Here is a 13,538-nt window from a genome sequence, read left to right on the forward strand (position 1 = left end):
CTTCCAAGAAAGCTTAGATCACAATGATTCCAGCAGCATTAAAAAAGGAGGTACTATGAGGTCGGAGGAGCTCACATGCACCGCCACAATGCAGTGGCTCTTCCAATGCATGGGTGCGTGTGGTGTATGAATCAGACTCTTCTCTCTTCATTTTTTTTTAATTTAAATCTGTTTGGTACTGCGGTAACGGTTATTGTTATGATTTGAAAAAAATTATTTTATAAAAGCAATTTTAGTTGAGATTGGTTTGAAAAAATAAATATTTGATTAAAACTGTGGTTGAAATTAAGATAGAAAAAAAGGTAGTTTAATGTGTTTGGTTAAGAATGCTTTTGAAATTGAGGTTATAAAATAATTTAAAAATATTTATATTAATATTGATAGTTTTAAATTTAAATATTGTAGAATTAATTACTCATATTACATCATGAAATAAATAATATTTTATATAAAATATTTTTTATTATTTCATTAAACTATTTATAATTTCATTACGTACAAAATTCATCCGATAAGAACTACAGTTTTCATAATTTTTTGAGCGTGTAATAAAATTAGATAAAATATTGTTCGGGAAAAACAATATTGTTCACATCGCAGTGCAGTGCGAGTGAATTTAATTCACTCTAAACTAGTTTTTTATATAAAAAAAAACTGTTAAAAAAATTAACACACTGAAAAAAAAAATTATTCACGTGAACAGTGTATTAATGTACATTGTTCATGCTGATTGCACTGTTCAATGAACAATGCAATTAGCATGCACAGTGAGCAAGAAGCAACATTTTGTTGCTTTTCCTTTTCTTGCGTCTCAGACGCAAAAACATTAAGACCCATACACGGTAAAATGTATATTTTTCTTTACCAAACAGGTTGCATTTGTGTTTTAAACAAAACGCAGACGCAACCTTGTTACCAAACATAGTCTTTGTTTCTTATTCTACATTAACTTTTCAATTGAGTCATGGTTATGATTATACAGATATCAAGCTCTGTTCTTTCAATTTAATCCATGTTTTTCTAATAAATATGCAATATAGTCCCATATTTCATCCAACCACAATCTAATAAAAGTCTTGTCATAGGAGAGAAGAAAAAGAAGGGAAAGAAAGAGATAAATAGCCAACCGAGTTGGTGCATTGTGACGTGCCCATGATACAGGTCACGAATATTACGATTAACCTAGATTGACCAGAATCGGTCTAATATGTCGCACGCTTAATATTACACAAAAAGAATATCACCCTAAAATCGGATTGGTTTTAGTCTTAATTAGATAGGGAACATCGCTTTGCAAAGCTATAGTTTTTATATGAATATGCTTCTAAATTTATTTTAGTAAACACATGCATTTATTTTTCTTTACACAATCTTAATTTCTTTTAATGTTGCAGCAAGCACTAATAATAAGTGCATATTCTTTTTTGGTGTTACGTAAAAGCAAAAAAATTTTGACCTGCAATAAAACACGGGACAATTAGTTAGGAATATCTATCCAGGAAAAATGATTTTTTTTAATGAATTTTGAAAGGAAAAAAAAGTAAGATGTCATATAATATTTTATCAATGAACGCCTTGTAATTGTAATTAACAAAAAAACAAGTAAATGAATTGAATTTATTCATAAAATTTAAACTACATTTAGATCTATTTTTCTATGAAATTGTAAATCTATCCTCGTAAAAAACTGCAATTTGAAGTGTGGAAGTTTCATATATTTGGTTTTGAGAAGAAAATTCAAAATCGCTTGCTTCTCCAAACAAGGAAAGGAAGAACAAAGCACTCCCAGATTTCGGGCTTCTCTCATCAGCCAAGGGTCAATAACAATGGCGAAAGAAGACATATCATCGTCGGCTTCAATTATTATTCAATTTCTGGCTTCAATTATTATTTCTCAACAACCTTATCGATACTGTACTTCTGGCCCCCATCTTCCCTTGGGTCTTTAATCATCCCTGGAAATTCACGTGGGAGAGCACTGTAGGATTGATTGATAAATCCTTACTTTCTTGATTTTATTTTTATTTTTTTATCATATATTCAAGATATTCTCTAATAATAAAAGATTATTTATCGAATCATATCATATTGTTTATCATTATCTAATAATATCCTAGCGTGGGTTGCATGCATCTTTGTTGCCAAATAATCCCGAGAGACTTTGTATACTCCCTCCCCGTGAGATGACTGTTCCTATTGACATCTTTTTCTGCCATTACAAATCAAGATTCTGATTCATCATAAAGAGTAGGTTATTCGAAATAATAATTATTAAAAAATAATATAAAAACTTTTTATTTAACAGTTAAAGTTTCCAAGCTCATCAATTCTTTAACATGATATCAGATCTTTAATGATCAAGCGATCATGAGTTCAAATTTCATTATCCTTATTTATTTGATAAAAATAAAACACAAGATAACATGAACTTATGCAAGTTTCAAGTCCAAAAAGTTTTCACTTGAAAATGTGTGTTCTAAAATAATATAAATCATATCTTAAAATCTTACCTAACACCTTAAGTTATTGAATTAAGATGATTTTTTGATATCCTTTTCAATTTTATTAAAACTTTTGTCATAAATCATATCTTATTACTTCACCTAACAGCTTACACTATTGGGTCTTTGACATAATATTTAAGTCTTGATGATCAAGCGATCACGAGTTCGAATCATCATCCCTATTTATGTGATAAAAATATTAAGCATAAAATAGTGTGAACTTGTACAAATTTCAAGTTCAAAAAACTTTCACTTGAAAAGATATTTTAAAGAATAATATAAATCATATATTGATATCTCATCTAATAACTTAAATTTTTAAATAAAAATAATTATTTAATATCATCTCATCTCATCTCTTGGTTATAAAACCAAAGGATATAGGGTGCGAGCCACCGCACTATTCCAAGGAAGGCTCAGCTAAGAGATGGAGTTCCCTTCTCCTTCAGTAATGTTGCAGAAGATATGGGTGAGAGAGGGTGAAGAACTTGCATTCTGTTGTTTATTGAATTTCCTTATATTCCATTCCAGAAAAAAGGCATGGAGAAGGCACACCTCACCTAGTTGTTAATTTGTTTCTGGATGAATAATTTTATGGATGGGTTGCCTGCTATTATTGTGATACTGTTAATATGATTGCGTAATTAATTTTGGTTTTAAAATATATTATTAATGGAAATTTATTATATTAAGAAGTATTTTAAAAACTCTAATTAAAGATTCCAAATTTTACCATCAAGTCACTTCAAGATTGTTAGGTTGAACAATTAGGAACCACACTTTTTACTTTCAATATTTTTTTTCCTCTAATCTTTTAAAATTTAATTCTCATATTTAACCGTCATCCACATGCCACCTCAAGATTTAGGATGAAGATTTTTATATTTTGTGCAAGAAATCCAAGTATAGTTTTAACACACTATCCGGGTAATTTCCGAGTCATAAATAGAAAGAGTTGATTCAAGTTAATAAAAAAATTATTTTTTAAAATGTGAATCAAAATGATTTGGTTTATAAATTTTTTTTTAAAAAAAATTAATGTGTTATAGCCAAGTTTTGACTAGATTAAACCCGAGTTTATCAGGTTATTAAATCATCCTGAGTCTTTGCTCAAATTTATTAAAGTTTTTTTTTTAATTTTTAATTCAAATTAAACTAATCCAAGTTTTGGATGTGGTCAAATCGATTTACTGGATCAACAATGTCCTAAGGCAACCTCCTAGACCGGTCTGGTTTTGAAACAATGAATCAAAGTATTAAAAAACCCATTGTCAACAATCAATGGAATGATGGAATGTTACTAAAGCCTCCTAAACCCAACGTAGCATTTAAAATATGTATTCAAATATATTTAATATATATTAATTACAAAAAAAAATTCATATCAACATTCAAATCTATAATGTAAAATGATAAAAAAAAACTTGTGAAATAATTAAGTTGATTTTGTTTTTAAAAATATCAAAATAATTATTCTATTTTTTAAAAATAAAAAGATCAAAAATCTTACTCATTTTTTTTATTCTAGAGCTTAATTTGTATTTTTACCGTGCAAAACAAAAATGAAATGATTAATTTAACCTTGTATAATGTATACAAAATAATTATTTATATGAAAAAATCACTTCACAAAAGTTTTTTTTTTTTTTGAGCCAATAGCAATATCATCAGATTACTATTTCAATAAATAATAATCTTAATCTTGTGCTGCATTAATTTCTCCTTCACTTTTTGTTTTTTTAATGAAGTGAAGTTGCCGCCCTCTTCCTTGATTTTTGCAAACCTGTGAAATTTGACATGTTCAATGAAGCTTTCTGGAGTCAACGGTTGAAAAATTGCATTGCTGCATAAAAGTAAAAAACAAATTTGAAAAATTCCAAACACTGTAAAAAGGTTGAAGCTTCGCCGGCTGATAATTTCTGTTTTTGGTTTTTTTGGATATTTTAAAAAAATACGTTTTATATAAAAAATAATTTTAATATGATATTAAAAATAAAAATTAATAAATTTTTAAATAAAAAAATATTTTAAAAATCATTTTAGTAGCTAAATTTCAACCATACACTTAGAAGACTCTTCAACTAGAATAGTCTTCTAAAGGTAAAACTGTTGAAGTAATCCATTCAAAAATGTCAGTGCATTTCCTTCTACAAACATTTCCTGTACAAGCCATGACCAATCTACAGGAGTGATAGAATAGTCCTCTGGGCATTTTTCTTTCTTTTTATTGGCTTTAATTTGCACCAGAAACCTCACTGAAGACACCTTGATCACACTTCTCTCTGGTTTCTTAATAGAACTTTAGGCATCATTTACAGAGCTTCGTTCACTAGCTCCATCATAATCGTTTATTTGATAACCAACCTTGCATTAACTAGTCTCAAGGATGGTGTCTCTCCAGAACTTGCCTCATACAAAAACAGTTCTTTCTGTGGTAGCTTCTCTTGCAGCTTCAGCAGTGCTGATTCCAACAGTTGCCAATCTTCGCATGTTTCCTCATCTTTTCCGTCCTCAATTCACTCTTGTTATAGAAGAATATGGACCGGATTACTACTGTGATGAGTTGTTTTTGGCTGCTGAGGCTTATCTGGGAACTAAATCGGCTCCATCAATTCGAAGAATAAAGGCATGCAAGAAGGAGAGAGAGAGAGAACCAGCGATTTCCCTGGACAGAGACCAAGAAATTCTTGATGTTTTTGAAAATATTGAAGTAAAGTGGAGGATGGTTATTAGAGAAAACTCTGAAGTTAGAAATTATACCTTAGTAGCACGACTAAGATCCTATGAGCTGGTTTTTCACAAGAAGCACAAAGAGAAGGTCCTGAGCTCTTACCTGCCGTTCATTTTACGGCAGGCGAAGGCCATTCAGGAGGAAAACAAGGTAAGGCAGCTCAACAGTCTTGGAGGTTTATCTTGGTTAACATCAACCAAAATAGATCATCCGATGACCTTTGAGACCATTGCAATGGATGAGAGGCTCAAGGAAGAAATAATAGGTGATCTGAACACCTTCGTGAAGTCAAAGGAATATTACAGAAAAATCGGGAAAGCTCGGAAACGTGGATACCTGATACACGGTCCTCCTGGAACAGGAAAGTCGAGCTTGATCGCCGCCATGGCTAATCACTTGAACTACAGTATCCATGACTTGGATCTACAGGAACATAATTTCCTTACAAGTTACGATATTAGGTCAGTGTTGCTTCACCATTTAGACAAAACTATACTTGTCATCAAAGATATTGATTCCACTGTCACAGTATCATGCCGAAGGCGGAGATTTGAGCCAAGGAAGGTGGTTGAGGTTCAAAAACAGGTTGTTATAACTTTATTGTCTGCATATCTGAAAGACTAGAGCTCACACACATGCTTGCAATGAAAGACATTTTGCTTAACGACACCGTTTCTCATGTCTCGGACGTGTTGTGTTTTTATCAACAGGCTATGCTCTTAAGGCTACTGCAGTTTATTGATGGACTTTGGCTGCCTCGCGTCAATGAACTCATCATTGTTGTCACAACTAGCGAGAACGAGATGCTCGACCCAGCTTTGCTAGTTCCTGGTCGCCTGGACATGCATATTCACATGCCATACTGTACCTTTCCTGCATTCAAGCTATTAGCACACAGATATTTCGGTTTCTATGACTTGAAGCTCTTCGAAGAGATTCAAGGGATTCTAGAGACGGTTGAAGTAACCCATGCAGAAATTGTACGAGAGCTAACAAAGAGCCCTGACTCCTTCCAGGGCGTTGCCGAATTCATCCGTACGAAGAAGCTGGAGAAAGATGAGAAACTAAGGTTGCAGAGAAATCAGAGGAGAGAGGAAGAGCATCAAGAGGAGAGGTTCTTATAGCCTATAGATTTTGATTTTAGATCGTATATAAGATTATGAAAATCATTCCCAAAAAATACAGTACAACATCATTAATTTTGTAGCTGGATCAGAATTGGATCGGGGGAAAAGCCAAAATAACCAATTGAAAAATAATTGGATCCAGGAAATGTCAAAAAGCAGCAATAGTCGTTGGCTACCAATATTATAACCCAACAAATATTTCTGCTAATACATAGTTGACTGAAACAGGGATCAACACCAACTGAGATAAGGTACTACAAAAATCCTCTTGAAATAAAGCAATAGCACAACACTAGGGGAAATCATCCTACTTCCATTCAGGCTTTCAAGGACCAGAAGGTTCTATTAGCAAGGTCACTGCATAAAGAAATAATTCAGCCGATGTTCATAAATCTCTGCAAATCTAAATAAATGAATGATTCGAAGAATGGACAATAGGCAAAGGACCCACCTCAGCATCTTCACCCTCACCAGTTCTGGCAGAGGTTTCCATCTTCTGGTCTTCTGTCAAAATAAAAACTCAAATAACAGGTCAATTGTCCACTTAAAGCTCAACTCTAAGCAAATATCTAGAATCATACGTGCACAACAGGCAACTCATACTTGCAAGCAACAGGTTCAGGTTAAAGATGTCCGTTAAAAATACTGCACAACCACTATGGTCGCTTACTGAGAATCTGGCACATTTTGTGCTTGTGAAGTCAAATAATCAAATGCATATAGATTTTACTTCGTCAATGGGCCATCACTTTTCAATTTTGCTTGCTCATTCCATTCAGTAAGATACTAGTAAACCCAAGTACCCAACAGCTCCAAGTAAAAGCAAGAGATCATGAATAGTCCTTACAATAAATGCAGCACTTACAGGATTCGCAAACCTCGTAATGATACAAAGTCAAATGCATCGATTTTGTCATTTATTTATTTTATTGTTCTGGAGAAAGGGTCTAAAGAGAATGGGATTTCACTACATCTCAGACTTTAAGCCCATTAATAGAGAGGACAGATTAACATGATTCTTCATAAAATAAATGAAAGCTGAGCCCTTAGGAACTTTCAAGAATTAAATCTATAGATACCTCCATCCTCAGGAATATCAGAAGTCCACAAAGTGAGGTTATCCCTCAACAGCTGCATAATCAAAGTGCTGTCCTTGTAAGACTCTTCACTCAGGGTATCCAGCTCAGAAATAGCTTCATCAAATGCTTGCTTTGCAAGATGGCACGCCCTAATAGACCCCAAGAATGCAATAAGAAATTATATCTATAAAAATATAAGTTTAAAGCTTATCCACATACAAATAAAAATATAAGTTTAAAGCTTTTCCCACATATAAGCAAATCATGCTCTGCATACCGTTCAGGAGAGTTCATAATCTCATAATAGAACACAGAGAAATTAAGAGCCAGGCCCAGTCGAATGGGATGGGTGGGAGATAGATCACTGGCTGCAGTTGTTGTAGCAGTCTGCAAGAACCAGTAAACATGCAGAACTAATCATATAGGCAACCTTATCCGGAAAAATAAAAGGAAAACAAGGGTAAAGATAGCAGATTCAATGAAAAAAAGCACCATGGAAAATTGGCAGAAGATCAAAAGGCCATAACCAAAGAATGCTTCCATGGGAAAAAGCATATGAAGAATATATATAGAGAGGCGACAAGCCTTGTTCAATGCCAAGCAGGGCTCTGCTAATTTAAAACACCAAAAAACAGCTGTGCAATGCTTTATGCAAGTTAAAGCAATCCCTGGCCAATTTAACAGTAAAGGAGGAGGTTAGAGTAACCTTATAAACTTCAGAAATGCAAGTCCAGTACCTTTCTCCTTCGAAGAACCAACTAAAGAGAAAATGTGTTGAAAAATGGTGGTAAAAACTGGGGGTTTTCAAAAATAGGTTGCACATGAAAATTCACCTTTCATGATTGAGCACATGCTTCTGATTTCTATTAATCCAAACAGCAACAGTGAGTACAAATGACTGGAGGAAAGAACTATCTCTGAATCCGTGTAGTGCAGATGAGTGGAAACCAGGCTCAATTTTCTACCATTCATATCACTTTAGTAGGACGCACTTAAAACAAGCCACGGCTTTAAGCCCTAGAATTTAACCATTGCATCAATGAACGAAACAAAAAATAGACATGCATACCTCATATGCCTTAAGTGACTGATCAGCTGCCTCTTTCCTCTCATTACCACTCTTGAACTCTGCTAGATACCGGTAATAATCACCTTTCCTGCACCAAACCCAAAACCCTTCATAAAATCCACATGACAATTAAAACCCACTACGTCCACATAAGCAAATTCATAATAAAACCACAAACAAATCCACCCTCACATCTTGTAGTAAAACACAGTGGATTCCCCAGCTGTACATGATGGAATAAGATGCTCATCAATCACTGTCATTATATCATGGCAAATGCCAGTTAACTCTGCTTCCACCTTCTGCCTATACTCCTTGATCCTCTTCACATTCGTCTCATTCCCTTTCGACTCCTCCTTCTGCTCAATGGATGACAAGATTCTCCACGACGCCCTTCTCGCACCGATCACATTCTTGTAGCCCACAGAGAGTAAGTTTCTCTCCTCCACTGTTAGTTCAACGTCAAGCTTCGCTACTTTCTTCATCGCATCCACCATTTCTACATACCATCACATAAACCATCAGCATTCCAAGTTCTAACAACTTCCAAAGAAAGTATCCACATCATAAATTTCTCTCTTTCTTTTTTAATTTCAATTCTAAATTAATTTCGACGCTCAGGAATAATTTCATTTCAATTTTACTTCACGGTTTACGTAATCATAAATAAATAAAAATAATAACTGCTAAATCAGCAATTATTATTATTATTTTCTTTTTTGGCAAGATCCTACATTATCAGATAAAATAAGAAAGAAATTAAGAAAAAAAATCCTCGTCAAATTACTTGCTAGCAAAAAATGAAATCAGTCAACAGTAATTAAAATCCGTAACATCAATTAAACGTAATTAACTTTTAATATCCCAAAAAAAAAACAGACAAGAATTATTTTCAATAATTATTTCAAAGCAAAGATAATAAGCATAAAATGTAGGTTAAACAAGTTAATATAATCCATAAATCTGCGATCGATCATGTAACTTTGAGTCTATAATGAGCAAAAACTGAGCATGAAAGCACAGATCTAGAGAGATAAAGCACAAAGACATGTAAATATATCTAGAGAGATATAGAGGTGCTGACCATCGTAGCGTTCAGCTTGCTCGGCGAGCTTCGCGACGTAGACGAAGTTCTCGCGCTCTTTTGAAGAATCCATGGCTATTGCTGATTTATCTTTCTCTCTCTAGAAAGTCACACACAAAGGCAGTTTCTCTCTCTAAAGAAAGCAGCTTGCTGTCAAAATGTAAGCCAGGTACAGAGAAAGAGAGAAACGAGTGGAAAAGGAGAGGTTGCTTTTTCTTTCTTTCTTGTGTTTTTTCTTTACTGAAGAAAAAGGTGTATCTAAGCCCTCTGACTATCAAACTTGTTTTATTTTAGTCCTTCTCACTTGCAATAGCTTTCAATTGCACCATCAATGTATTGTAATGGTGAAATCTTAGCTTTTCATTTCACTGGTGTTGTCATATATATATATATATATATATATATATATATATATAATAATACTTGAAGATGTAAAAAATTAAATCTGATTAATGTTATTATGATAAGAAATATAAATCAAAAATCAAGAAAGAGTGCTCTAATAGAATTATTTGGTGCTGGATGTTGCATCAATTACAATACATTAATCAGAAGAGGGCCTAATTGGAACATCTATGATAGTTAGATGGGCTTCTTGTAGTTTACCTTTTCATTTATTTGTTAGGTGACTTGGATTAGCCGGTGCCGGTAAAGACATCAGAGCTCGGGGTCAGCTTGTGGGGTCTGATTGTGATGGGCGAAGGGTGGGTGAACGATCAATGAGTTAGTGGCACGTTGGGGTTTGGTTTGATGCTGTAATGGCTTCAAATAAACCGAACTGGACTCAGTAAATATCACATCTGATGCTGTACGGAGGGCGATGCCCTGACGCGCAGCATCAGAGACTTTAGTGAAAATCAAGCACAGCCTGAATCCTTCACTCGGATGAGTTGATGAACGCGATGCAGCAAGGTAAATCTACTCGTTAACTAAACTTAGCTTGTAGTAGAATATATATATATATATATATATATATATATACACACTGATTTAATTTAGACGAATTTACTGCACTTTGGTTTAGCTAGAATGATCTAGCTCAGGCACGTTAAAAAACAAAAAAAAAAATTATCATAAATTTAACTCATTAAAAGAGTTATTAGCGTTTCGGTACGTCTAAGATCTTGATTTTCTTACATTACATGTTATTTTTTATTTAAAAATATATTAAAATAATATATTTTAAAAATTAATTTTTAATATCAGCGTATTAAAATGATTCAAAAAATTTAAAATAAAAAATTTAAAATTTTAATAAAAAATATATTGAAATCCAATATCAAATATTTTCTAATGAGATTGAACATTCTAAATTTGGTTAGCTTTTAAATAAAATAAAAAAGAAATATTTGGTTTTATTTTTTATTTTTTAAATATTACATTATAATTTAATATATTTTTCTATTCTTGTTCCTTTTTTTTCTTTTCTTTTTATCATGTGGCTTCTTCATTTTACAACAAAACAAGGCAATGCCTTTATGGAAGACATTAAAAACCATCCATACAAAAGACTTACATAAAGAGAAAAGCAATAAAGAAAGCAACACAGACAGAATCTATAGCATAAGATTTTCTGAATCACATGTATCATGCTATATTGCTCCACTTAAACAAAACAGAACAAGTCATGCTCATGTATTGTGTAGGAGAAATAAGGTAATCACCTAAATGTTAGAAAAAATATGTTTGTTTTTGCGGCCAAAAAATGTTTTGAATTTTTTTTATATTTTTAGATTATTTTGATATGTTACTGTCAAAAATATTTTTTTAAAAAAAAACTATTGATGTTGTTTTTTCAAGTAAAAATCATTTAAAATCAATCATTATAACAATTTCAAACATCTTAGCACTTTTCTACGCATAGCCAAAACAAAATCTTGGTACGTTGAAGATTGTATTTGTTTTCTTGGTAGAAAATGTGTTGTGGTTTGCCCATAATAAATGAATGTTTGGCAAAGTGGGACCCATATCAAAACTGTGTTCCAACTAGAGTTTATCAAAAGCATGTTTTATCTGCTTTTAACATTCATGTGCACAAAAGTGATTAGCCAGAACACCGTTCAATTATTTCTTTACCAAAATACTTAATCATATCTTCTCTTCACTGCTCTCCCGATAACCAATGAAATGATTATTCTTAGCATCCACATCTTTCAATCTCCTCACCGACCTCTTCCTTTCTTGATGAAGAACCTCTATTTACAGACATCGTTCTTTTTTTTTTTTTTGTCTTTTTATAGGTACAAACGATTGCAAAACCTACAAACCCACATCAGATCTACATAAACCAACATCCACGACCAAGATCTACAAAAACCACCACCAGATCTGTTTTTCTTAAGTTCTATAAACCCTTTTTTGGTATACAAGCAATTGTTTTTTTTGTAGAAAAATCTAGGTAAATTTTGATTTCAATATGTCATCAATTTCATCTGTGCATGTTCTTGTAAATATTGAATCTAACCAGATCTTGTTCATTGTCGAAATTGTATCCCTATTTATTGTTGCAGGAACCATTGATCTATTCTTCATAATTCTAGTAAGCACTCGTGGTTCTAATCTTCTTTTTTAGTTGCATTATTTAACAGATTCCTAACTTTGTTGCTTCTAATTTTTCATAAAGTTAATGAACAAAAGTTTAAAGTGTAGTTGCGATTATTTTGAGATCAAAAAATATATGTGAATGGATGAAATGATGTAGAAAGTCAGAATTTAGTAAATGATATAGAAAGGACAGGTAAAAACCTAAAAAATTTACTCACAACAATTATATTAGCCAGGCTCTGGGTATTAAAATATAGGAACTAAACTGAATTGGATAGAAAACGAGTATTTTAACTAGGTTCTGGATACTATAACATAGGAATCAAACTGGATACATCGTTTAAACATTACAGTTTTTAATTCATGTTCTAATTATGATGCATTTGTGTATTTTTATTTATGATACATAATTTAAATATGTTAATGTGATCTTCTTATGATGTAGAGATTTCATTAACTTAAAAATAGATGATAAAGTTGCAGACATAACACTACAAACAATCATTTGACCCTTTATGATAATTAATTGATGTTCGTATGAAGTAGAATAATGATGTATTACAACTACTAGTTAATAGCAAATTCATTAAACATAGCCATACCATACTATCCTCAACATTTCCTTGCCATCACCTTCTTTTCATCAATATGCTTTGCTAATGATAATGTATATTACATTACAAATACAAATTGTAGTACTACTTATAAAAAACAAAACTTCATTACAAGGTTCCTTTTATTAATGCTCAAAACATAGAGTATTGAAAACTAGGCAAAATTTTATAGACAATGTCATAACCCATTTTTGGGTTCTTTCAAATTACATTTTCTTTTCTTCAAAAAACAAAACAAAAAAAAACCAAAACAGTGTTGTTTTAAACGGCACTATTCTCCTTCTTCTATGCCCATGCAGAGGCAGGGAAAAAGAAGATTTTAAATCATTTCCCACTATTCTCCCTATATGTCTTGCTCTCCTCACTTGCCCAAAACACACAAGCCACATCCCATACCCTGCCACCATTAATGCAAGCCATGACTGGCCACCCTACCCTGTGCCAAGACATGGGCAGGGTAGCCACCTTACCCTGTGCCATGGCAGTGGTAAGGTACCCCTCTCTTCCTGTGACTATAAATACAGAGAAGGGAGAAAACAAAAGAGGGGGGAGGAAAAGGAAAAGAGGAAACCAGAGGGGGCAAAATTTTTAGGAAATGAACTTGAAGAAGAGAACCGAATAGAGAGAAGGAAGCAGGAGATTGTTTGAAAGACAAATAGAGAGGGGAAGACTTGAACTGACGAGAAAATAGAAGGAAAGAACAGAAAAATAAAAGAAAAGGGGAGAAGAACAGTAACTCATCTCTCTCTCTGGTTTCTCTCCCTCCACCTTTGGAAGTTGCGCCAC

The 13,538-nt window shown here is 32.8% G+C and overlaps 2 protein-coding genes across 3 annotated transcripts; one reads left to right on the top strand and one right to left on the bottom strand.

The window, feature by feature from the left end:
• The first annotated feature begins 4,615 nt into the window (after nucleotides 1–4,615).
• LOC133706270 (AAA-ATPase At3g50940-like) lies at nucleotides 4,616–6,441 on the top strand. Its single transcript, XM_062131770.1, has 2 exons — nucleotides 4,616–5,820; nucleotides 5,946–6,441. Exons 1-2 carry the CDS (start codon nucleotides 4,891–4,893, stop codon nucleotides 6,357–6,359), a joined length of 1,344 nt encoding a protein of 447 aa, XP_061987754.1. The 5' UTR covers nucleotides 4,616–4,890; the 3' UTR covers nucleotides 6,360–6,441.
• Nucleotides 6,442–6,508: 67 nt separating this feature from the next.
• On the bottom strand, nucleotides 6,509–9,798 carry LOC133706280 (14-3-3-like protein D). 2 transcript variants are annotated; one of them, XM_062131789.1, is made up of 7 exons: nucleotides 9,595–9,798; nucleotides 8,703–9,009; nucleotides 8,511–8,598; nucleotides 7,719–7,828; nucleotides 7,442–7,590; nucleotides 6,814–6,863; nucleotides 6,509–6,719 (listed from the first exon to the last, which is right to left on the bottom strand). In XM_062131789.1, the coding sequence occupies exons 1-7, from the start codon at nucleotides 9,665–9,667 to the stop codon at nucleotides 6,717–6,719; spliced, it is 780 nt and encodes a 259-aa protein (XP_061987773.1). In that variant the 5' UTR covers nucleotides 9,668–9,798; the 3' UTR covers nucleotides 6,509–6,716. The 2 variants fall into 2 exon arrangements, with proteins under 2 accessions (XP_061987773.1, XP_061987764.1); XM_062131780.1 differs by having other exon boundaries at nucleotides 6,814–6,866.
• Nucleotides 9,799–13,538: the final 3,740 nt, after the last annotated feature.

This window comes from Populus nigra, chromosome 1 (genome assembly GCF_951802175.1).
Source record: "Populus nigra chromosome 1, ddPopNigr1.1, whole genome shotgun sequence".
In the NCBI taxonomy this organism is placed as follows: Eukaryota; Viridiplantae; Streptophyta; class Magnoliopsida; order Malpighiales; family Salicaceae; genus Populus; species Populus nigra.